At 27.6% G+C, this 26,924-nt stretch overlaps 1 protein-coding gene across 1 annotated transcript in view; it reads right to left on the bottom strand.

The window, feature by feature from the left end:
• The window catches only part of LOC107453151 (inactive hydroxysteroid dehydrogenase-like protein 1), a 15,886-nt gene extending 3,916 nt beyond the window's left edge, over positions 1–11,970 (bottom strand). The window contains exons 1-6 of the mRNA XM_016069853.4: positions 11,655–11,970; positions 8,270–8,392; positions 7,632–7,742; positions 5,289–5,347; positions 3,706–3,785; positions 648–729 (exon numbers count right to left, since the gene is read on the bottom strand). Of these exons, the coding sequence (XP_015925339.1) occupies positions 648–729; positions 3,706–3,785; positions 5,289–5,347; positions 7,632–7,742; positions 8,270–8,392; positions 11,655–11,907 (708 nt within the window). The 5' untranslated portion in view covers positions 11,908–11,970. The remainder of the gene's footprint in view (positions 1–647; positions 730–3,705; positions 3,786–5,288; positions 5,348–7,631; positions 7,743–8,269; positions 8,393–11,654) is intronic.
• Between the last annotated feature and the right edge of the window lie 14,954 nt (positions 11,971–26,924).

The following is a 26,924-nucleotide window of genomic DNA, read 5'->3' as shown; positions in this document are numbered from 1 at the left end:
TTAACCTTCCGTTAGTCGCGCACTTGTTTCCGACATGGTTAATCGCGTTGCACCTATGAGGTGTTTCTGATTTTTTGAAAGCCAAATGAAATTTAGTCTAGTTTAAATAGTTAATTGTTACCAATTTAAGACTCTTTAGAGAGATAAATATCAAAAAACTTATTTAGCGAAGTACCGAAGATAAATTTTTCTTGCTCCCGCGTCGGATCTCTTCCTCCATCACAAGATGTTCAACCAATTGACGCAAGAAGGTTCTGCGGTTTTTTACTCCGTAACCATTTTCTGTGTATATAACTTGACCATTTATACCTGCTACGTTGAGAAGGACAGAAAATGAGATAAAATATATATATTTAATTCATAAAAATATTATATCCATAATACTTGCGTCAATGGTCGCGCTGCACCAGAGGGGTGATTTGAGCGGTTCCAACTCTCCATCGACATGTTCTAAGGTCGGTTTTACACGGACATTTGAGTAATCCAAAGTTAGGAACATAACATTAGGCTCGACCCCCGGAAAAATCTATTGACGGCAAAGGAGGTGGAAGTGCAGTAGGGATGCACCTGTGAGGTGCGCGCGACTAACGGAAGGTTAAATAAAAAAGTGTTAGCATAGCAAAAAATATAATAAGAAAAGTTAATACCTTAGATGCAGAATATGCAGCCATGAGAGGCAAAGGATGAAAAGATGATATGGATGACATATTAACTATAATGCCTTTTTTCCTGAAATACATATTTAAATTTTAGTTACATGTTCAAAACTAAGAACAGTACATAATAAACAAAAAATAAGCCTGTGCTAGAATTACTATATCAGAACAACTAAACAACATCTTCCATTAATTTTCAAAATACTAGATAATCTATTTAAAAGATTATTTTATTTTAACTTATCCAAATTGAGATTTTTGATTCTAAGCTAATAGCATGCATATAAATTTAAGCAAAACCTTTAATTATTTTTTTTTTAACTTGACACATAGTGATCAAAAGCCCTTCTAAATTTAGTTATTATAGTATAAACTGAAATATTTTAATTTTAAGGAAATAAAATAAATAGTATATTAAGGTTATAAAACATAAATAAAATTCACATAATTAAATCAAAATTTTAACTATTGACTTTATAAGTGCCTTTAAAAAATAGTTGAAAACAAAAAATTAGACAAAAACAAAAGTTCTAATATCAATTAAATATTTTAATCAAGATATTATTACAATAGAAGTTAGTCACCCTAATTACTAACAGACAATGAACCTATCTCAGCTAATTGAAATATTCAGATTATGAAGATTTTTTTAATTTATTATTTCTTTAATTTTTATTTTAAACAAACTGAGCGTTAAAGATGCTTAAAGTTTTTTGCTAGTATTTTTCATACTAAAAAATCAATTTTATATCACTCAATAACAAAGTTGTGTACTGAAGAGAAATTTCTATAGAAACTTGCTCAAATGTGAAACACTTTGTAGATAAAACAAAAAATTCAGAAAAAATAAAACTTATTTTTACCATCATTAAAATTTTAATATTATTACAATTAAAGAAATATCTCAACGTCAATAAAATAAAGGAAGAAATTTCATTTTCAAACTTATTTTACAAAACACTTTTTTAAGGTTTAAATGATTAATAAAATTAAATTTACTACTCATAGAAAGTTAGTTTCTTTCCATAACCAAAGACTCGTTCTATTTTATACCTAGCTCTGTTACTCCCAAACTTTAGAATATTCAGATGTTAAGAATGTTGCAATACCTAGAATTTTGGTAGAATTTCCAATGAAATAAAATGAAAAATTTATAATAAATTAATATTTGGAAAAATTTCAAGAGGTGTGGCTTGATTGAAAAATTAAATTAAAAAAATTAATGGGAATCAACTTCTGTTAATAATTGATCAAATGTTTGGTTCATAATTGGAATCAAATTTTCATAATTGATTTCAAGAAAGAATAATAAATTTAAAAAAAAATTAAAGTTTTTTTCATGTAAGTGTGCTAAAAGCGCCTTCAAGTACATTAAATTTTATTTTTATGAACTTGAAGGCGAAAAAAAGAAACATAGGATCCTGTGTGTTGGCAGGCAGTGTGTCACCTGAAGAAGTGCTGTCTTGCCAACACAGTTTTTTTTTTTAAATTTTCTGCTTGAATAGTAATTCTGAATTTCTACATTAAAATAAAAACAAATTTAGTTTTTTTTAGCTGTTTTAAGCACTTTTCCATTTTGATTTATTATTTTAAATGTTATTTATTTATTGTCTTTTTCTGAATTTGTAAATCAGTTTCATACTTTGATTAAACGCCAGTTTAAAGTTGTAACTTCTCTTATATTTACAGTTTCACAATGGATAATTTTTGGTGATTCTAAATGCTTGTATAGAATATAATTTTAATTGAGTGATTCATTTTTAATTTGGTGGTTTGAAGTTAAAAAAATTTAAAATATAAATCAAGCTTTATAAAGCGCATTTTACTTAATCCTAAAAGAAGATGAATTACATAGGGATGCACAACTTTTATGAGAGAAGGGCCACTTGCACAGCAGGTTGACTAACGAAGGGCTGTATGTATAGTTAGTCATGTTGGCAGGGGCCATGTTTTTATACAAACATTAGTGTTCTAAGCACTAAATTTTTTGATTAGTAGCATATAACATTTTCAGAAAATTAAATTACTTTTAATTATTTGAATTCAATCAATAATGAAAATACTGAAACTTTTTTTCTTTCTTATAAATTTTTGATCTACAAGTAATGTAAATTTGAATTAAATATTTAAATTAAAAATAATTTTAGGTTTCAAACAAAAATTAAAACAGAATGACAAAATAAGATTCAATATTCATTTGGTATTATACTTCAGATATTATTTCTGTTTCCTCAATTATTAGAGGTTTCATGAGTTTTAAAAAGAAAAAGTATCCTTGTTTTTTCCTTGAAAAAAAAATTTAAAACAGAATAAATTACAAACAGAGAGCAGTTTAAAAATTCATGTTTTACTCAAGTTTTCAAATTTTTCAGGTAGCAATAATATTGTATAAGACTAAAATATCACTACTATAAATACCATGTACAAATGCATGGCGTTACTGCCTAAAAAAAATAGAAAAATAACTTTAACTTTAAAACACTGAATATTTAAAAAACATTTGTTATTTCAATAGAGTGATTTTTAACAATTCCTGAATTGTATAACACACAAATATTCATGAGATAAAACAGAATCTTGTAAATCAGCTTTTAAAAGACAATGAAGAGAAAGAGGAATTTACTTATTCCAAAAAAGGAGCAAGCAATGTTTTTAACCATACTTGCTTCAAATAAATAAAACATTCATATAAATGAAAATTTTCAAAAATAAATTAAATACTTAAGATAATATGAAATAATGGAAGCAAGCAAATTGGTTTAAAAGAAAAAAACAATCAAAAATGTTCTGTAATTCTTAAAATAAAAATCGAATTTATCATTATTCTGAATGCAAAAATACAAATAAATAGTAATATAAAAGTTAGATAATAATTAAACAATCAAAATATTAATGATTTTTTCAACAAAGAATAATCCACAAATTTAATTCAATTTTAAAAAACTGCACGAAAAACCAGTTTTGAGAAATAATTCAAAATATAGCAAATTATTTTCGCTTAAAAGTTTAACTCTATGTTTTGATCAAATTCATAAATTACAATATTTACCTTTGTACCATTTGTGGAATAACTATGTATGTCATCATAGTCACGGACGCAATGTTAATGTTAATCAAATCCCATAGTTTCTACAAAAGAAAATTTCTTTACTCAACAAATGTTAGGTTATGCACACAATTGAATATATAACTAAAAGCATAACTCAATATTTCAAGCCTTAGGGACATTCTAGTGATATATGACATTAAAAATTTAATTGCAAAAATAAAAATATTTAGTTTAAAAAGAAAATAAAAATTTTACTTTTTACAATTAACATATACATAAATACTTCAAGCCTTGTCCTTAGTCAAAGACAATTATATAAAAATTTTGAAAAGAGTTAAGATTAATTTTCATTGGAAACTCTTTTTTACTGTCTTAAATATTTTATAATAAATGATGCTAACATTTGATTATATTAGACGACATTATAAAAGGTACTTTGTCTCTTTAAACCATTTTCATAACTATGACACTGTTTTTTATTAAACCTTCCAGCAAAGAGCAAAAATATCCCGTTATTTAGCACAGCTCATATTTTAGCCTTATATTTTTTTAATAACTTATATTTAGTAGTGAAAATGAATAATCTTGAGCTATTAAATGTTTAAACAATTATCATATTTAAATTTCAATCAGTAAGACACAACAATATAAAAGTAGAATTCATTTTAACACCTTGCAGGTATCTAAAAATTTAATGATAGAAGCAAAAACTTAAAATAAGCTTTAATTAAAACAGAAGTCAATACAGTACAGAACCCGTAAATCAGAAAACGGGAACGAAATTCGATAAATTTTCCCGCCATTTTTAAAAAAAAAAATTTTTTTTACTCATAAGCTTTTAGGATTTTTCTTTCTTTTTTGAAAGATGTTCACCTTACCATCATTTTGGAAATAATCATTAGTGTATTACTTCATCGTTTTTTCTTCTTTTTAAGATATTTCCAAAAAATTATTTTTTTTTTTAGTTGGGTTTAGCAATAAAAAAACGGCTTTTTGTAGCGATTCAGAAAACCGGAATAGCGATGGTCCCGATCGTTCCGGATAATCGGTTCCCTACTGTACCTTATTTTACAGAAACTTATATTCGATGAAATATTTTTTTTTTTTAATTAAACTTTTTTTTAACTACAATAAATAATCTTAAATTGTTCTATGATTTCATAGAAAGTACAATACACAAAAATAAATTTCAATAACAAAATCTCATTTTTTCAATCATAAATTTATCATAGAAAAACTAGTTTTCTATTTCATTTACACAGACAGCAATCAGTAAAAGTACAAAAAAAGAAAAGAAAGTGAAGTAATTTACAGAAATTTCTTTAAATATTTTAACCTGCATAGAAAAAATTTATTGAAATTTAAAACTCATTTTTTTTTTCTTTCAAAATTCATAAAATAAAATACCTGATGTAATTACTAATGTAAAAACAACATGAAAATCAAATAATTATGTAATGATTACGTGCAAATAAAATTCATGTAATGTAATAAAATTAAATACACTTTAATTTTTAAAATTTAGACATAGAAGTTTTCAATAGAATAATAATAATACACTATTCAAAAAGTAGACAATTTACCTGCTCAGGAACATTCATAAAACATTCTGGATATTCATACATTACACCAACATTGTTGACTGCAAAAATAAAAAGATTATTGATGTAAATCATTTTCAAAGAACTAATTCCTTCACTTCATTCACCAAAACATAGAAGTAAATAAAATAAATAGAATAATCTTTAATAAATATTAAATACCATTATTATTATAGTATCGTATCTGTGAAGAAATTTTAGACTAAATTACTCTTCCCTCTACTTTTTCTTATTTAAAATGTTGAATGTATTTCTTATTTCTTGACATGAAGATTCACAAAATAAAAATATATCCTAATATCCTTTAATTTACTAACGAAATTGTAAAGCACAACAAATATTTCCTTAATGAATATTAAAAATTTGTGCTCTACAATTTTAGTCCAACATTTTAAATTGTTAATAATTCAACTAGATGTTATAGAAAAATTCAAACAGAACTGTTTTTTTTTTTTTCTACTTAAAAAGTAAACAGAAAATTTTTGAAAGAATGCATTTTGTGAAATTATTTTCAAACATTTCTAATTGTAGAATATAGTTGTTGCATTTGCTGTTTGATGCAAGCTTTTTATAGCTATATATCATCCGAAGAGATTAAAATTACAAACTCCATACCACTATATTATTTAAAAATAATACAGCCAAATAGTAAATGTTAAGCTTTAGTTTTTAAAAATGGTAAATCCTCTATAATTAATTTGAAACTAAACATAACTATAAGCACTACAGTAATTTAAGATAACTTGCTAAGGCCATAATACAAATTTATTTAGTGTGGCAATTGGGACCCCTATATCCACTTACCTTATAATGAGACCAACTTACCTAGTAAGGAAAAATTACAGGGTACATGGAACCCCTCCACTTATTAATAATAGTTTGTGAAAAATACATATTACACCAGGTACTTTAAACTACACAAAATAGTTTCATAAAAAGACAAAAATAATCAGGAAACACCTTTTAGAAAAATGTTGCTTGAACTTTCAAACAAAATTTTTCAGTAAATTAAATTTAAATCAGTCCTATGACCAGGAAAAAATTTTCATGAAACTTAACTATATACAAAACTAATCATAATGATGAAATATGACATGGTCAATGCAAAATAAGTATAAAAGTCAAAAACATATCTCAATTTTGGAGGATGGTAACCAACTTACCCACCCTAACAAGAGATTTAAAAACCAAAAAAAATTACATTTTCCCAACTTATTTAAGAATTTGAGCTAGAAAGCTTACTAAAATTGCTTCCTTTCATTAAGATTCATAAATTTTAAGGTTAAGCTTTACATTAGTTACTTAAGGCAGATACTTTTTGCTTAAACACAAAAGAATAAATTATCAGAGAAATATCACAATTTAATAACATCATATGGACATAAGTATCAAATTTCATAAACCTTCAGTAAAGAATTATATCATACTTTACTAACAACGTACCCCGTGACAGAATCGCAGTGACACGGCGACATTGTCGCAGAACGTTACAGGGTTCTTGCAAAAAAAAATTTTGAAAAGTAAAAAAAAAATTACCTTTATTTTTTGATGGAAATTTACCTGTTATATTTGAATCATGCATTTAGATAATCACTTTTTGACACGCTCAATATACGCAGATAGTATCGTAAATTGATGCATTGTTTTGATTGTATTTTCGTCAGTTATTGATATCGATTTTCACATGGATTTTAAATATCCCGATAAACATGAAAAATTCGAATAGTGTATTTGAGTATTTACTTTTTAAGGCATTACTTTTTTGAGTATTCACTTTTTTTCTTTCTATTCTGTCGTACTTTATCAGTTACGCTATTGATTTCTCCATAGTTTTTAAATCTGATATTTTTCATACAATATTTTTATAAACAACCTAATCAAGAAACGAAACACGCATTAGAGGTGTCCGATTTGAGTGATTTTGTCGTCAATCCCCCCCCCTCCGCGCCAAGTACTACTACAGATTTAATGATTTTTATTTTTTTTTATTGTAATGATTAGTTATAAAAAGCAAAGGAAATAATTTCTGTGCCGCTTCGCTTTTGTTATTTTTGTTATTTCCGCAGCGCTTTTGTTATTTTAAATTAGTACCATGCATGTTTATTATTATGAAAAGAATCTTGCAGAAAGATATTAGTGCTAGAAAGTTTTGTCGCAGATAGCTCGAAAAAATTCTGCCGCAGGAATAACGTAATTTAATAAAATTTAAACTTACAAAATTAAAATTAACTTATGTATGTTACAATTAATTCAATAATTAGATTCTTGTAGGGAATAAAATATTCTAAAAGAGAACAAAAATGTTCTTTTATTTAATATACTTACTCAAAACACCTATTTCTTTATCTTCAAGTTGTTTAGAAATATTACTGTAGATGTCTCGTCCCTTTGAAAAATCAGCTTGAATTGTGAATGTTTGAACTTTAAATTCTTTCTCTATCAGAAAATCAAAAATATATATATTAATAAAAAAATTTATAATTTTTGTCAAAACCTTAAATAATTTATTCCCCTAAATAAGATGTTCAATTAATATTCCACAAGATCTTTTTTCTTTTCTGAAAATTATTATTTAAAAACAGGTATATTATGCAACCAATTAAAAAATATATAATCAAAAGAAGTACAAGAAAAATTCGGTAGCAAAATGCAACCTTACAAATCAGTATTAGCAATTATCTGTACTTGGATTAATACTTAACTTATAAGCTAATTAAATATACATATTAAAGAATCAATATTGTTTGGAAGTCAAAACACACTTTCAGGTTTAAAAATGCTTTATTTACATATATAATTAAATATTAGAAAAGATTTTTAAAAAAAATATTTTTTTTTTACAGAATTGTGAGTGATTCTCTCCTAATTTTATCTTATTCAATGTTTTTAATTGTTCATATTCAAGCTTAAGAAATTCCACACTTGTAAAGTTATACAAGTGTTATCTAAAATAAATCACTTACCAATATCTTGTGCTGTTTTATCTAATTTTTCCTTATTTCTGCTAATTATGATTATGTTCATTCCTCTTCGAGCCAATTCCCGTGCATATGCTCTGCCAATACCATCTGTAGCACCAGTAACAACTATAAAGTAATTCAAACAATGCAATTTTACAATTAAACATATACAGCACATAATTCCAATAAGAATATAAATTAAAATTTTAACTGCATTTAACAACAATGAATTAGTAGAAAGCAATTAAGGACATTTATACATTAAGTTCAATGTTGATAGTTAAAAAACTAAATATACAAAAATTTTATTTCCATGACCTTAAAAAAATCAAAAATGATAAAACAAAATATTATACAATGAAAACAAACTTTAATAATAAAAATAAGCCAAAAGTAAAAACTAAATCATAATAGTAAATTTTTAAAGACTGGAAAACAATATGCTAAAATATATTTTTATTTTGACCTTAAGAATGTTTTTAACAAAATTAATATTTAAATATACCAGTCAAAACACTAAAAATACAATTTTTAATTTACTTTTCCCATTTAATTTAATTTAATATTATTCAAAAAACATTTTTCTCCAGTTATGACAGTATTAACCCTTTGACTACTAATGGGACTCATTTGTTCCAACAAATGTTTAAAAATTTCTAATGGACATAGATATCCCACCATTAAGTACGGCCGGGACATATATGTCCCAGCCTATAAATTGATAACAGTTTGTCATAAAAACCCCCAACACTAAATTTGCCTTATTTGTGACCTATTTTGTCTTTTTGAATAAATAAACGGGACAAAAAAATTCACTTTTTAAAATTCGTAGTCAAAGGGTTAAGGAACTGTATACTAAAATGATAAGTTTAGTGAAAAATAAATCAGAACAAAACTAAATCCTTATTGACCTTGTTCTTAACAGTAGTTTTTTCTATTATCCGCAGATAGCAACACAATAAGAGGCATTTATTACTTCCTCTGGATGATACAAATACATTGATTTACACATTTGAAATGTTAAATTTATTTTATAAATTTTTATTTTAAGTTCGAAAATGTTTTTTTTTATTATTAATGGGTTAAATTTTGGATAATATATCATGGGGGAAAAAAGCGATAAAAGAATTCAATTAAAAATGTGAAATAAGCAAAAAAACAATTTTTTTAAATGAATTTCTGTAAAAAAATTTATTTTCATGTAAACTTTGCAAGTTCAATAGAACTAATTACTTTATGAGTTATTATTATAAATACGTAGTAATAAAACTCAGTTCCTTTAGCTTATCAATACAAGTAAGTTTGAAAAATAATTTGACATTTTTCACTTTTCCAGTAAAAGAATTATAAAAATTTAATCATGTAACAAAAATAATATTAAGATTTTTTCTTATATTTATTGAAATAAAATTTTATTCATAAAATTGCGTCAATTAACTGAAACTATCTTTAAAATAATATACTAGAAGCTTATGTACAATGTTGTTCCACACACATTACGGAATTGTGTTGTTCCAATCACAATTCCATAAACTTTTTTTATTACAATGCAACAAATTATATCATTCTCTCTTTAAACATTGTGATATGATGGCAAAGGAACATTTGCTTTTGCAGCAAGGTTTATTTGTTTTCTTAGGAAGGATGGTGAATATAATACAAATGTTAAGAAGACAGGTAAAAACAAAATTTCATTATTTGGATTAAAAATATACTTTAAGGTATGATGCAAAACTTAAAAAACTTTAATAATTTGTTTTGATAAAATTAATTTTAAAAACTTACTTTGAAAATGTCACATTAACGTCTTTAAAAGTATGCAATTTATGTTAAAAACATTTGAGCTGAGCCATTTTTTTTTCTATATAGATTTAAATCAAAGCTCAGATATTTATTCATGCTAGAAAATCATTAATATTTGTTGGTAAGACTAAGAGTAAAATATTGAGAATAAAAGTACAGTAAAAGAATAAAAGTAATACGGAAAACAAAGAAAATGTGGCGCAAAACAGTCTTAGGTTGAAAACTATAAAAAAATTTTTTTACTTAAAACTGGCATAGAATTGAAAAGATTCTAGAAATTAAGCTGAGGCCCAAAGTCATATACACAAGCGATGCACAACCATTTTTTAGGTAGCGGGTCACAAAAACTAGGAAGTATTACGTTGAGGGCAAGCAATAACAGTAGTCTTATGAAATTCAGGGTGTATTTAGATTCTAGTTAAAAATACTAATATGAATAATGACTTAAAATATTTCATGTAATAAAGATAATATAAATGAAATAAATATATTAAATCAAAAAAAATCTAAACATAGTTGGAAGATTAAAATCAAATTACTATGATAAATAAAAATAAAGAAGGTTAGTAAATTTCACTCAACTCAAAAGTTAATTTTTACTTTTAGTTAGAAACAAGATTTGTTACTGTTCCTCTTATAGTATCTGATCAACGGGATTGGAATCTTAAAAGTAAATGCTTTAATATTTGCTTTTCAAATAAGATATTCCACTCAATTATTTGTGAAAATTCCTAAGAAATTAATTTTTACTGTTAACATTGAGCTATTGCCAAGAACAGAACTTGCAAAATTAAATGGCTATAATCTTGCACTCTGAGAAAGACAGAAACAAATCAGTAACTTTTACTATTAGTTTCTTAAGCTATTACATCTTTTAAACTTTTATTTTTTTTCTCATATTTTTATTATTATTTTAGATTGTTCAGTGGCCAAGTTAAAAGCCTTCAGGGGCCAGAAGTTTTGTATCTCTGATATATACCAAATTTACGAGTGAAAACTACCACTATTAAATTTCTTCAGTCTGAAAGGTTAGTTTATTATGTATACACACATTTATACCTTAATTTTTACATGCAAAACAATAATATTAGTCAATATTTAGGCTAAATTAAACATTAAAGGAGATTAAGTTTTTGACAATAGACGAATTTTCGATGGTCTTATTAATTCGTGGAAATATTACGAAAGTCAATAGTGAAAATTTTTTATGATTTCAAGAGCTGTCAATTTGTACTTAATTCAAGTTGTAATTTGTGTAGCGTAAAAAAAAACACTAAAAATAGAACATGGGCTAAAGGCTTTTATTATTACGCTTATGCAATATTCTAAATAATTTTTAAAACAAGTTTTCGACAACAGACGAATTTTTGACGGTTCTTGTTATTTTGTGCAAATATAATGAAAGTCAAATGTGAAATTTTTTGAATGTTTTCAACAGCTGTCAATTCGCACTTAAAGCGTAAAAAAATACTAAAAATAGAACATGGGCTAACAGTTATTATTAGTATGCTTATAGAAATATGCTGAATTCAACGCTACAAGAAAAAAATAAGGGAAAACCTCGATTAACAACGTTGAAACTTACCTGCCCACTTGCCATATTTTGCAAAGTTCAAGTGCCTGAACCGAGCCAAGACATGTGTCCTTAATCCTTGCAAAACATTCCATGTAAACTGAAATGCAGTTTTACTCACATATATTAAACCAATAATAGCTAAAATATCCTCAGCAACTCGGAAATTTCGGTTTATGCCTTGAAACAAAAACGAAAACTGGTCAACACTGGCCATCTTCCTCAGCTTACCACCACCAACACCGCTTCCCAACAAATCTATCATTTCTGAATGTTACTTTGGCAACGTAACCGGAAGTGCATTTTTGTCTTCGGGACTTTTATTTGGACTCGATTCGCGGCCAAGGCTACGAATCAAACAGGTTTTTGTTTAACCTCATCACTTTTAAGTTCATCAAATTTATTTACAGGTGGTTTAAAATTAATTTCTTTTTAATGGCAATCGAAAATGAAATATTTAATTACATTTGATAAAACATTCTAACTTGGGTATAAATAAGTAATTTTTTTAATTTTTGATTAAAAAAATATTATGTATTTAGTTTGAATTACAACTAATTCGATTAATGAAAATTTTCCATTCAGTTTATTTTTTAGCGTATTTATTAATTATTAAAAGCCAAATGAGTAATTATTGTCTGTAATTAATATAATTGGTAATTTTTACAATAAAAAATATGATATGACAAAAACTTGCCGTTTATATAAAAATTTACTTGTTGAGGAAAAAGTTGTGAATTACTCACATTTAAGATTTTTTGTAAAAAGGAATTATGATAAGCAATTATGTGTTATTAAAGTTTCAGAGTTTTATTTCGAATTTAAATCCAGCAGTTAGTGCCTGTCCAATAGATTTTGTCAATAACTCATAAATGATTAGTGTTTGAAATTTTTAAATTTAAATAAAATTGTTATCTTTCGAATAAGTTGGAATTCGATCGTTTTTATAACAATTACAAGGCAATTTGAAACTTTCAGAGTGTCATTCGATTATTTTAAGGAAGTTAAATTAATGCGTAAAGGAAAATATTGAATTGTATAATTTTCTGAGCATTATACAGACTATACCAGGGGTTTCCAACTGGCGGCCCCGTGGCCCGCGAACTAAAATATATTAGTTGGCATTTTTTTGCGGACAATTTTCGTAAAAAATCTATATGGGTTTAAAATACTTTTCTCGTTAATAAAAACCTAATTTCTTCGTTTCTGTGAAATTAATCATACCAACGGTGCAAAGAAATTTATTTCTCAGGTTTTACACCCAATAAAATATTTATTCAAATACAAAAATAATCGTGCATGTTGCTCTTTTTAATTTAATTTTTTTGTATTTTGTGAACATATTTAGCATGTGCGTATCAGAAATTTTATCGAAGAAATTCTCCGATTCAACTTTTTGAAACCACTCATTTTGGACGAAAATATTTGCACACACATTTGTAAATTTTAAATTTAAAATGTAAATATCTATTCTCTGGTGGTTGCAGCAGACAAACCTCAATTTTCTTATTGAATATTTTGTGTGCTACAATGTAAGTTTTAATTACCAAACTTTTTTAAGTTTTATCTCTTAACAATTAGATATCTGTTACACATTAATTGTTTCATACATGGGTGCACATTATAGTTATTGTAGCCCGAATTTTTATTATTTATTTAATATTTTTAAAAATATTATTAATAACAATTAAATATTTTTAAAAATCTACTTCTTATTTTAATTTGTATTTCAATACTTTTGTTTTGTACATTTTGGTAAAAATCTGACAGTAATATTTAATGTTCCTTCAAACATAAAAGAGTCCTACATAAAATTTTGATAAAGTTGCGGCCCGCCATTTGATTTGTGTTTTTAATTGTGACCCCTGGCCTCATGTAAGTTGGAAACCCCTGTACTGTACTATCTATCATAAGTATGCAGGGTATTTCGAGATTATTGCTTTTAATGTATATTTTTAGAATCCTTGAAAGAAATAAAATAAATAAAAGGTTTCCACATCCACACATTATAATCAAGCATTATTGAGGTTGAAAGAGCAAAGGAGGAATTAAAATCATCAAATACCAAATTATTTATCTAACAGGACTGTTTTACAATTTCCTGTAACTAGGAACCGCCTTTAAATTAAGATTTTTAGATTATTTTAATTCCTGTTTCTTCTTATTGACTTCAATTGATTGCACTGAGAAACATTTTGTTTGTTTTCTGTTGCATGAGATTTTTTAACAAATCTTAGATATTTTCGTGTCGCTTATTTCAAATCTGCAATCTGTTTCTCTCTCCAAATTAAAGTTTTTTGTGGCCTTTTTTGGTATATTTTTTTGTCGAACTATACTAGTTCAAAAACGATCTATAACAGGAAGTCTCATAAATGCTGTGATAAACTTTTAGGGGAGTTAAGACTCATCAACAGGATTAAAATATCATGCGAACCTATGCCTGGAAATGTCATCATACGCCGCTAGGACCGTTTCTTATTATGAACTTTTCTTCGAGTATTTCTGAGCAGATCATAATAGGGTAGTGCCCCTAGCAGCGAATGACGAGATTTCCAAACGTACAGGTTCCTGTGCAATTTTAATCCTGCTGATGTGCCCTAACTCCCCTAGAAATTTGTCTCCACATTTATGACATTTTAAAAAAAGAAAGGAGAAAAAACTATAGTTTTAGGAGCAAAACTAATTTCGAAATTCAAACTCACACCAGAGTTTGACAAGATCAAGTATTTGAACAAATGTAACAAAAAAATTGTTTTCCAGTGTATCAGATTGATTAGTCATAGTTCAAAAAAAATTTTTTTTTCTCTACTTAAATTTTTGATGTTTAATGCACACAGTTTTTATACTTCACCTTTCACGAGGATTGTAAAAATTTATATTAAGAGCGGTCGTTATGGAACACCCTTCATTAATTACCAGTATCTATATATCCCAGGCGCACGCTCGCCATGACTCATAAAAATATGCATCAGGAGATTTTAATTTTGATCTTAATTTTCAAAATTTTAATTTTGATCCTTTTTTTCGAATTTCCATATCTGAAATTTTTTGGTAAAGAAAACATTTTATGCAAACATAGCATCAACTAAAACATTCTTAAAACTCATCCCCCCCCCTATCAATTAGGATTATCTCGTTGCTAGTGCTAAATACTGTATCTGAACTTTTCATTATTTATTCATCGCACTCTGGTTCTTTTTTCATTATCTTATAAAAATTTTTTAAAAAGTAAATAAATAATTATCTTTTTGTAATTCCACAAAAGCTAAAAGTTCTTACGCTACTTTCAATTCTATAACATGCCTGTTCGAAAAAATTTTTGTATATGATGCACATAAAAGAAACAGTGACAGTAGTAAAGGATCAGGACAATATTATGAAAAAAGTAGGTACTAAAAAAATTTTTAAGTAAAAGTTAGAACTATGGCTCTAGGTCGTAATTTTAAACGATTATTTTTTTTTTCTTCTCTCAAAATTGTGCAACTAATAAAAGCAAAATAAAAGTTTATTTTTTTTCACAACTCACTTATCATAAGATTTAGAAATTCATATACCTAAAGAATAAACATTTCAGAATTACCGATTAATTTATTTTTACTAAAATAAATTGAAATACCCTTCTCAAATAAATTTTGTTAACAGTGCTCAAAATATAAACGATTACACCCTAAACAACTTTTGTTCTTATGATCGGTTCTGGTGATGTCGATCGCAATGGCTCAAAGGGGTGGCCGCAAATAAGCAATTAATTAGTGTTAACTGTTAACTAAGTTACAGAATCACTTACAAAATCAGATTTATTAGCAAAAACATGTCTTTTTCGCTTTTTTTTTCAACGGAGTTGGATTTTTTACTTTCAAAATTTGGCGAGTAGCAGTAATCTGAAAAATATGATTTTTAGTCAGGATAGCGATCGAAAGCTTGGTTTTCTTAATGTTAATTTTTCGTATTTTTATCTCGCTTTTTATTTTCGAAATTATAAATGAATTGAAAATTTTTTGCCTGCAATTATAATAAATAATTTTATATATTAGCATACATTTAAAAAAGTACACTTCAATAACTTTTGATCTAATGATCCTGATCGATTTACAAGTTGCAATCCTAATGATTTGAGAGTTTATACTTTAATGTACTTATTAGCTAAGAACGTTTCTGTGTCTGATAACATAACTTATATATTAACAACTTGTTATTTTGTATCAATAACTTATTATTTTGTATCAATAATTTATTATTTTGTATCTATACAACTTATGATTTTGTATCTATAACTTATTAACTTAAATAAAGTCTGCTTAAATTAATTGGTATATTTCTAGTCAATCCTACGAGCCATTAAAATTGCATATTAGTACTGGAAAATCCAACTATTACATTAAAAGTTATTTCAGTGTTTCCGTTTTTTTTTTTTTTTTTTTTTTTTTTTTTTTTTTTTTTTTTTTTTTTTTTGCGCATTGAGCTCGTATTTCTCATTATTATTATTTGTCCTTTTTCTTATTCAAAACTTTGTGCAATTCATAATGCTTGCCGGGATAGCCTGGTTAGTAGGGCACTGGACCCATGTCTAAGAGATCGCGGGGGTGATCCCCGCCGACCGAAGACTTCCCGTGTAGTAAATGGTGACTAATGCGCGTTAAATCTGTCAAGTCACAAAGTCCTCCATGTTCCCATAACAAATCAAACTTCTGGGGGTACTGATCCAGGAGTTTCTTTGTCTTCTGGATTGGTTCAAAATCACAAGGCTACGGAGTTGAACATTAGTAGTCGTAAACACAAAATTGGATCGGCTGTTAATCGACGGTTATCAAATGAAATAAAATATAATATTCATAACAATAGATATTTTTATTTCTGTTACCACGGATATTAGCTGCAGAACTCAACATTTTCCATAACCATGTTGCTTCAAATCCAACCCAGAAGGCAAAGGAACTACTGAATCAAGATTGGTATGACGGAAAATTTTTTGATCGAATTAAATAACCCGCATTTGGGTCATATGGAGAAAGAAACCACAAACACCTCACTTGGTTAGCCATTACTCGGGAATATTTTATGTTAGCACTATTTTCGGAGCTAGTATCACGTGACATACGAATCGACCATCTATACCAGCATTCGAACCTGAGACACTTTACTTTTAGGCAAATAAAAGCAGGCGGCCGGTGCGCATTGTTAACCATTTTTACCTCCATCGTGCCTTTGGTCTCGAAATAGTGGAGCCTTAACCTCTGTGAAATCCTTCATTGGAAACTTGCTGTAGTGCTTTAGTTTTTAATTATTTTTTCTCTCTGAGAAATTTGAAATTCGAAATAAATTTTCGGAACATTAAATAATACATCTGCAAGAAAAGAGAGAGAGTTATCCACTTTTGGAGACATATTTTAATATTTGGCACCTTAAAGTTGAACTCTCCATTCCGGAAATTAAAGTATTTTCATAATTAAATCTGCTTAAAAAAATAAAAATAATAACTTCAGTTTTCCTTGTAACGCTTACTTTGATGACCTGTTTGATGATTGTGTCTGACAAAAAGAGCTTGCTTAATTTTCACCCAGTTTTCCTGTTTCTTAGAATTCATCTGAGTGTTCTATGCATCTACATCGAATCTATATTTTTGAATTTTTTCTAAGCTTGGATTTCCCTGGTACTCTAAATGTATATTTGAAAGAACTTTTCTTTTAATCTACTAAGCACAGCATGTGCTCGTATATTTCAAGGCTGGTCTTCATCTTGACATGTTTATCTTTCAGCATATCTTCCTTGAGAGGTCAATTGTTCTATCAACAACAACTGGAACAAAATTTCAAAAGAGGTCCTTGATGGAATAATAGCTTATAATCCAATGTAAAAGAATTTTATTTTTTTTCTCAACTGGATTGATTAAAAAAAGGGGGATCGTTTAATCTTTCTCCTACTCATTAACATTGATCAGGATATCGAACTCCCCAATTAAGGAAAGTATAGTCCTAGTTTTAATGAGGTCAAAAAATAGTTGTTACTCAATTTTAGAAGGAAGAGAAGATTCCCTCCTTTCCAGCCCCATGACTTTCGACCACAATAAATTCTATCTGTCATAGGCAAGTGGGACACTAACTTGCGCTATCGTAACTACTACAAAATGATTTCACAATTTTTACGAAACATATCTAGATTTATATGCTTTCATGGTAATATTTTGCAACTAAAGTACAGTCGAACCTCGAACCTCGAACCTCGATTTCACAAATTTTTCGATATCTCGAAGAAAAAAACAATTCCCTTCAAATTTCCTATACACTCAATGTTCAAAAAAACCTTGATTTCTCGAATTTTTTTTTCTAATCCCTCGATAACTTGAATTTTTTCCCCATAAATAGTGAAGATTTTTTTCCCTGAAAATAAAAAAAATATTAAAAAAAAAAAAAAAAAAAAAAATTTAAAAAAAACCANTCATTTTCATAATCAATTCTCAAACAAACACTTTCTGCAGTGGACACTGTAAGGAGATTTATTGAGAGGCAGTCGAATATGTCAGAGGAGAAATTTTAAGCTATAGTCCACTTAGAAAATCTTATAGACAAACTTTCTTACACATCTCTAAAACAAACAACAATTGAATCTTTTTAAGTGTAAAAAGTGTTTTTAGAATAAATATGGAATAGTAAATAAGGTATGTAAAGAGCATTTTTCTTTATTCTACCATCGATAACATGCGATTTTCGATAATTCGAATTTCCGGTATCTCGAATTTTTTCTCCTCTCACTTCAAGAAGTTCGAGATATCGAGGTTTGACTGTATAAGTAAAACACTATTTAAAGCTGATGAAGGTGTAAGTTTGAATTTTTTTAATTATGTTTATTCGGAATTGTACTTTTTATATAGATAAAAAGGAATTTTCACAAATTTTCTTTGAAAAAAACTAATTAAAAAAGACTATGTTTTTGTGAGGAATTTTGACCAGTCCCTTTGTAGTCCTGGGTCATTTTTCTTTGCTCCCCCCTTGAGTGCAGCTTTGGATTTATTAAATTATAAAGTAATCTAACCAAAAAACTATAAATGCGATTGGATACGTACTCTTCACGAAGAAGAAGATCACGAATACCCACACATGTGATGCATGACGTCTGCGCCCGCTGATCATCTATAAGCAAAATGACTTGTTAAAGTTGAGCTAAGTTTCTCCACTTACGTCAGAATGTTGATTAACATGAAGTTAGTTAAATACAGAGCCCTATTGCACAGATCATGCTTGTTAAAATATAATTCTTTCTTGTCTACGTCTTTTACTTAACTTAGATTCATTATTTGTTTATGTCTTTTATTGTAATAGTGATATACATATCTGCTTTGTGTACCAGGCAACTTCGATACATAATTAGTTTATTTATGTTTTACGTGGCTTTGTGCCTATCTTTGGGTTAAGTAAGAAATATATGGTGAAAGAATTGAAATCTTTGTGAAAGAATATAGAATGAGTCACTTAAGAGAATTGATACTTAACAGGTTTGGTATCAATTAATTCCCGAGGATGATCCGGAGACAACATACATACGTCACACCCCCGTTTTACAAGGATAAATCTTTATAAGTTTTACTCTTTTATAACTTGCATTTACGCCATCCATTCATCCTCAATCGTAATTTTGATATGAACCAGAGCACGATCAATCTCCGATCTAGTACCCCCAGAGGCATTGATTTGTTAAAAGAGCTTGGAGGACCTTGTAACCTCGACAGATTTAGCGTGCACCAGTCACCATTTTGTACACGGAGAGTCCTCAGATAGCGGGGATCAAACTTACGACAACTTGGACATCAGCCCAATGCCCTACCAGCCAGGCTATCCCGCCTCCCATTTCTTTTGGACTTAAGAGGATACGAAGACATGTAAGGTTTAGTCACCCTTACCGAATGTATTAATCCGGAACGGTGTTTCATATTCAAATCTAGATTAGAAAGGTGTTCCGTGTGAAGTAGAGATAAGACGAGCTCGTTGTCTGAAAGAAGTCATCCAGCTCTACATGAAGTTTTCATATTTATATTATTATTACTATTTTTAAACTAAAAAAATAAACAAAATTTCGCTCGGTCCAGTTATTAAACGTTCAAAAATTTGAAAAATTTAATGTTGAAAAACAAAGAAGTACTTAAATTGGAAATCTCAGTAATAAATTTTATTTGACCTTTCATTTCGCAAGATTTAGCTTTATTTCTTTGCGAATTTAAGCCTGGGAGAATCAGTCTGGTTCAATCACAAAAAAATTTAATCGAACTTGGGCTCGAACTTCAAAAAAATGACCCCTAACTTATCTTCAGAGAGTTACTAGCTTACTTTTTACCATTGACCTTAATTAGTATTTCGCTTCATTAAGAAAAAACACTTATAAACGAATGACGTAATTTATGCAGTATTTCTCAATGATTCCTTCAGGACAGGTTTTTAGTTTGAATATTCTTTCCCAACACGTTGCATTTCATTACATTATAATTAAGTGCAATTTAAATGCACGTGTATCAATTATCAAAACATTTATACCAGTGCTTAAAATAATAACTTTCTTCGCAGAGTTAAGTAAAAAAAAACATTTGGTTTTTAGCTAACAAAACTATCCCAATTTTGTTTTAGTTTATACAGTTGTATCATTTTAGTTTTTGAGCTTACAAAATATCCTCTTTCACAGATGGCACAGAAAGAACCTCTTTATGGTAATATTTATGAGAGAAATGAATATTTTGAATGATGAGAGATTAAATACAGATTTAGTCTTCGTTTAATTAACGTTAATGCATGTCCTATAAGTTATATTAGCCCTCTAACGCAGATGGGATATCGGTGTCCCTCTTACATATTATTTTTACAAGCATTATAAGCTCTATTTACAAGAAAAATATATTTTGGTATTTTCTATTAATTATAAAAAACAGTCTAATAGTTGCTAAAAAATCTGTTAGATTATAGCAGGGCTGTCCAACTGACGGCCCGCCAGCACATATTGTGCGGCCCGCCAACTTCTTATTCAGGCTGATCGGCCTCAGTTTTCCCATTAAAATGTAAGCAAATTGTTTTAGAATCCTTCTGTTCCATTGTTTTATAATTAATAATTCAACTATTAATTGGTATTGTATAAGAGGTTATTGTTCAACTTTTTCAAACTGCGGCCCGCCAGGTGATCAGTGACCGGAATTCTGGCCCGTGGGCTCTTTGCAGTTGGACAGCCCTGGATTATAGGATTCATATTTGTAGTAAAATATAAAATTCAAAAAAAGTAGTTTGAAATTTTTTTGTTTCATTCATACTCAAAACGTTATCAATAACTGATTTTGTAAATTACAGCAATTTCAGTGGCGAATAACTGTTTCTCACAGATCTAAAGAAGTGCAAATTTAAAATTAATACAAAAGAAAAAAGTTCGAAAAATGAAAAAAGTTCGAAAAATAAAAATTCTGCGTTTAAAGGGTTAACAAAAACTTCGTAACGTGCAAACAAAATTAGGGTTTGAAAAATCACAGTTCTACAAAGTGATTGTGGTAAAATCTGGGGCAAGCAACGTGTGATTCTCCATTTCCATAAAAGTTTCCATTTCCCTGTACTTTTGAGGGATTAAATATTAAAAGAGTACAACCGAACAGAGCCTGATTATAGTCTAGTAGTCTAGGTCCAATAGGCACGGGCCTAGGGCCCACACTTTCTGGGGGGCCTCAAAAATTAGTAAGAAGTCCACAATATTACTTTTTTTTTTAAATACTGAAAGAAACAGTTTTTCTCAAAAAAGGAATTTTTTTTAAATTTCAAATTTTCTTTTTATTGTGATGAACCAAACTCGTGTAAACATTGCACTAATCAAATTCGAAAGTACAGCTGAATTTTAATCGGTGCAATTTTTACTCCAACGGCTTAAGCAATTGCAACGAGAATGCATATTCGCAAAGTCTCTTATAAATAATAAGTGTCAACTAGAACTAAAAGCTTATTCTTAAAAAATATGCAAAAAATATGATGGAAGGCTACAATCTCCAAAATAATTCAGCTAAGCAGTGACTTTTAGCAAAAGTCACTGATTTTAATTGCTTGTGGTCACCAAATTATTTTTATTTTGACACAACATTTTATATTTTGCTTTAATATTTAGATGTATAAACTTTATTTTAGGAAAATACTCTTCAATTGTCTGCTTTCAAAATTTTTTAAGAATGTTTTTCTTGAATCATGCAGTTCAATATTCTTTTTATTGGACTACTCTTCAATATTCTATTGTTAGGATTACTCTTCAGAAATTTAATCTCAAAATATTTTGTTAGGGGCCCGGAAAATTTTGTGGGCATTGGGCCTGAATTTGTCTTGATCGGTCCCTGCAACTTAATTCGTATAATATAATTTTTATAAAAAAAGTGATTAGAGAGATTTTAATTGAATAAAAATAAGGCAAGGTTTATTGTACTGAGAAGAAAATAAAGAAAAATATTATTTCACTTCATTTGATAAACTTTGAACTGAAATGCTGACAAAAATGTAAAATTTCAATTTTAATTCAGTTAACAAGAAATAAATAAATGGAATATAATCGTATTTTAAGAGTTGGAATAAAAAAAGGATGAGCTGGCCACTGAGAGAGGCTAGTATTAGGTGAGTGTAAATCTTTATTTCATATTGAAAATTAATTTAAGAAGCACACCAGAACTTGTAACTAATGCTAAAATCTAAATTTTAATATAAAAAACTTATAAAAATTTCTTTTCTTCACTATGGAGGGAATAAAACGCAGGATAGGCTGTTAGGTTTAATGTAAATTTTACTTAGCAAGGGGTAGAAAGACAAAAGCTTGAAAATTTTATTAAAAGAAAATTGAATAACGTATTTATTAATGAAATTAAAACTTTAATTATTAGTATACATTTTAAACGAGGAATCTTTCAAAATAAAATTTATTATTTTTTAAATATTTGATGAAATCTAAAATGCGCACGGTCTATATGCTTTAAAGCATTACCTTTAAATACTCTAACTACAAGAATACTGGGGAAAAAAATTCTCATCAACCTAGTATTATATAAAATAAGTTTAAAGCCTTTAAAAGCATTTTTTACTAATTTCTTTTAAGTACTGAAATAAGTACACAATTAATTTAAAAATGAGCACTCAAAATTCAAGCATTTATTTTATTATCCAACAAATGAATGAAAAACATTTCTATTTTTCAAACAACAATTAAAATACATTAATAGATATTATACAATTCTAAAGGTATAAAATTTAAATTGGTCTTAGCATATGGAAGCACATATTTGATATGTATTTTTGTTATTCTTTAATTAATTGTTTTGTACAATTGGATTGTCATGTTTTAAACAACAGTAAATATAATCATATATATAATTTTTTTCTACTAGAACATGAAGATAAGACATAACTATTGTACAACAACAATTTTCATAATTTTTAATTTAAACAAGAAAAGTTATATTATACAAACAGAATGACATTAATACAACTCAGAAACTCAATGACATAAACAACTAACTAACAGTTATCCCTCTTTATACAACTACATTTTATATTTGGGGATTACTTTAAGATTGATTAATGCGAATCTTTTATCGATTAATTTGAATTATGTTTGGCCGAAATCATCTGAATAAATAAAAAATATTTTAAAGCACAGTATACACAATAACAAATAATAGTATGATCATGTGTCATCGTAGAGTGACAGCCAATGGATTATAAAATTAGATCTGGAAAAAAACTATCTGCCCTCACTAAAAAACGGTTTATAATTTCCATAGATAAAATGAAACCATCTTTTAATAAAATCCAGTGGGTTCGTGCCCATTGCAAGATTACGGGTAATGAAAATGCAGACTACTTAGCAAAAAAGGGAGCCTTAATTATTCAGACTTCTACACACATTATGCCCTTCTGTTCCATCAAACAGCTTATTAAGAGGACCTTTAAGACCTGTGATCATGAAGAACTTATCGACAGTACTTCTACAAAGTCTTGGAGGGCTACCATTCTAAATTTGCGAAATGGCCTAAGACGAAGAGCGGTGGCTGAATTCCGCTTGGCCCCCGGTCATGACTGTCTGCGGAAACATCTGTCTAGATATGGTATCATTTCTTCCCTGGTATGCACTCTTTGCAGTTCTGGTGAGGACATGGACACCTTCTCCGCTGCTCTGCACTTTACAGGAATTCTATCACTGAACGCTATTGGGCAGCTAGAGACATGTTGTGATTAATAGACTCTGTTGCAATATCTTTGTTTCTGTTTTTATTTTTTTTAGATGTTTATGTATGCTGTTACTGTCTATAATCTGCCATTGGAAATAATAATAATAAAAAAATATTTTAATAAAATCAATATTATCTTTATTAAATTAAAATTTCTTGAAATTATATCTTCTATTCATGTCTTTTATATTTTGAATTTTAATCCCTTAAAATGTTTTAAATATCATAAAAAAAATCTAGTCTGCCCACTAAAAAAAGGAGTTGTAGTTAGCATTTTTCGTGGAAAACAAAAAGCTAGTGTTAAGAAAAAATGAGTCGTGGAGTAGTGAACAGTAATCTGATTCTACAATGAATTTAAGAAAAGAATTGGCCCATGCTATTGAATGACATAAATATTATGAATGAAGAATATCCTTCTGCTAGTATTTTTCAGTATTTTTAGAAACAAAATTACATCATCATTTTACAGATCAACAAGATTCAGGGAATCAAGGTCTTGTTCATTAAGTTACCAAATCTAAATTAAAACAAATAAAATTATGTGAATTTATATATACACAGAGATGCCAACTGCTTTGGTCACACCAAAATAATTAAAAAAAAACGGTAAATAAACTACTAACAAAATTTTGCAAATATTTGACTAATTTTGCTTGCTTTTTAAAAAGTATAGCATGCCATAACTACTATGAAGTGGTGAATTATATAAGCCTACGAATTATTTAGAAATAGTGGTGGATAAAAATCTACTAAATTGAATTTATTAAACCAAGAATCATAATTGATAAGCTACCACTTTAAAATATTTATTTGCTGTCTGGAGCAAGTTGACATCTCTGTATATACCCCTTCAAAAGCAAAGCTCATGTGCATTTGTGAAACATTGAATATTTATATATAAATATTTTTTAAAGCATTGAATCTTTTTTTAAAATTAGCAGCTATATAAAATTGAGTCATTATCAGAACCAACAAAATTTTAATAGAAAGAAGACACAATATACTTCCACCTTTGATGATCAAAATTGAATTATATCATTCAGTAGTCAATATTACATCAATATAGACCTTTGAGGCACTTATTTTTCAAAATAAAAATTTGAGATATTTTCAGTTGTGGCAATTTCATTCTATGAGATCAATAAGATATTTCTGATTAAATCTTATAAACATCCAAATTAGTGTATAAAGTTTCAACAATTATTTAAAAAATTCGACATAATATTATTGCTATAAACAGCACTATGCAAAGAAATAAAAATCCAAACAGTTTTTACAAGCTTTTCTTTAACAAAAATGCTATTAAATAGTAAAATAGTCCTTAGCAGGGAGAATAGAGTATAATTTTAATCTTAAAAAGGTTAATAATTGAAGCATTAAAAAAGTTAATTTAAAAAAGTTCTACATTATATTATTGTTTTAAACAGCATTATACAGAGCAATAAAAATCCCAAAAAATTTTACATACAAAATTCAAAATTGTATATTACAACTCTCTACTCTCTTTTTGTATATTAATAATCTTTGTATGATAATTAAAGATTTTTTCGAAATTGCAGTAGATTGTTTGGCTATAACAAAACTGTTATTAAATAATAAAATAGTGCTTAGCAGGGATTTAGATAATAATTTTAATGTTAGAAAGGTTAATAATTGTACCATCAAAACTACGACACCAAATCTTTTGACAAAATATAAGTACCTTTTAAGTACTTTTTAAGCACTTAAAACTATTTTTAAGCATTATATACACTAACAAAATGCAAAATAATTTTCAAAGACTTTACATGATCATGATAAAATAATTAATTTCTGACAAAGAACACTTTTCTTGATTATATTAGCCACTATAAAAAGATCGAGAGATTTTTTTGTTTTGGGTGGAAAATGAAGCCTGAAATTATGAATACCTTTCAAAATACACATGAAAGTTTGATAGTGCAAGACTCTCTCCGAACCCAACTCAGTATACACACATGCGGGGAAGCAAGTATTTCATCAAACATGTAAAATGATTGCCGTTTTCATACACGACAGAACGACGGTAAGCCGAAATGCATTGCATAAACGTTGAAAAGAATAATATAAACAATATCTTTTTGCATAATTTGTTTCAAAAATCAAGATGGAAAAGAAAAATCTCTCATTTTGAAAAAGGGAAAACTAAGCACCTTTTAAAAACAACCAATGAAAAAAGCACATTTAAGGGCTTTTATAAAGCTAAAATAAGCTCCTTTAAGGACTTTTTAAAAACGATACGCACCCTGAAAAAACAAAGAAAAATTATAAAGGAAAAAACTATAATAAGTATCGAAATGAAACTGCAATAATATTAATCTAATCTAGTGTAAATTAAATATGTACCCACGTAAAGTTTTATCCAAAATGTTTTGCCTAGATATTACAAAATAGGAAGAAATTATTTCCATGCAAAAATATAATTAATAGAACAATCAACACACACAATAAATAACTAATTTTTAAATAATAAATTAAACAAAAAAGAAACATAAAAATCTATCAGAACAAGCAACTTTATAAAGCTTTCAAAATACAAGAATGCAGATATGCCCATGCAAGTCTACTCTAAAATAGAGAGCAAGTAAAAGAAAAAAAACATAGTATATGTATGAATAACAATATAAATAAGGGTAAGCGTTTGGGGATTATTTTTCTCAAACTTCGTCACATTTTTGCAAAACTTTATTTTAAATAATTTATTTAATAAATAATGGTAATAAAATACATATTTTACAAAAAGTATTATTAACAATAAAAATGTAAATTTATAATCCTTTATCAATTATGTCATTTGCAAATAACACAAAAAAAGAACAAAAATAATTAGTTGCATAGGAACTAAAGTATGGAAAACTATCATTTGAGTAGAATAAGCCATGATTGTAATTCAATAAGTCAGGAATTTTTCAATCTTGTTTATGCTCACTCATTTATTTTATGTCTACAATTAGCTACTAGTTACGTATACTTTGATTTATCTATACATTCTAAAATGTAGAATTTATAAAAATAAACAGTATTTGGAATTCAAACAGAGAAGCACA

Source organism: Parasteatoda tepidariorum, chromosome 9 (assembly GCF_043381705.1).
Source record: "Parasteatoda tepidariorum isolate YZ-2023 chromosome 9, CAS_Ptep_4.0, whole genome shotgun sequence".
Taxonomy (NCBI): Eukaryota; Metazoa; Arthropoda; class Arachnida; order Araneae; family Theridiidae; genus Parasteatoda; species Parasteatoda tepidariorum.
This window is presented reverse-complemented; position numbering and strand designations above follow the sequence as displayed.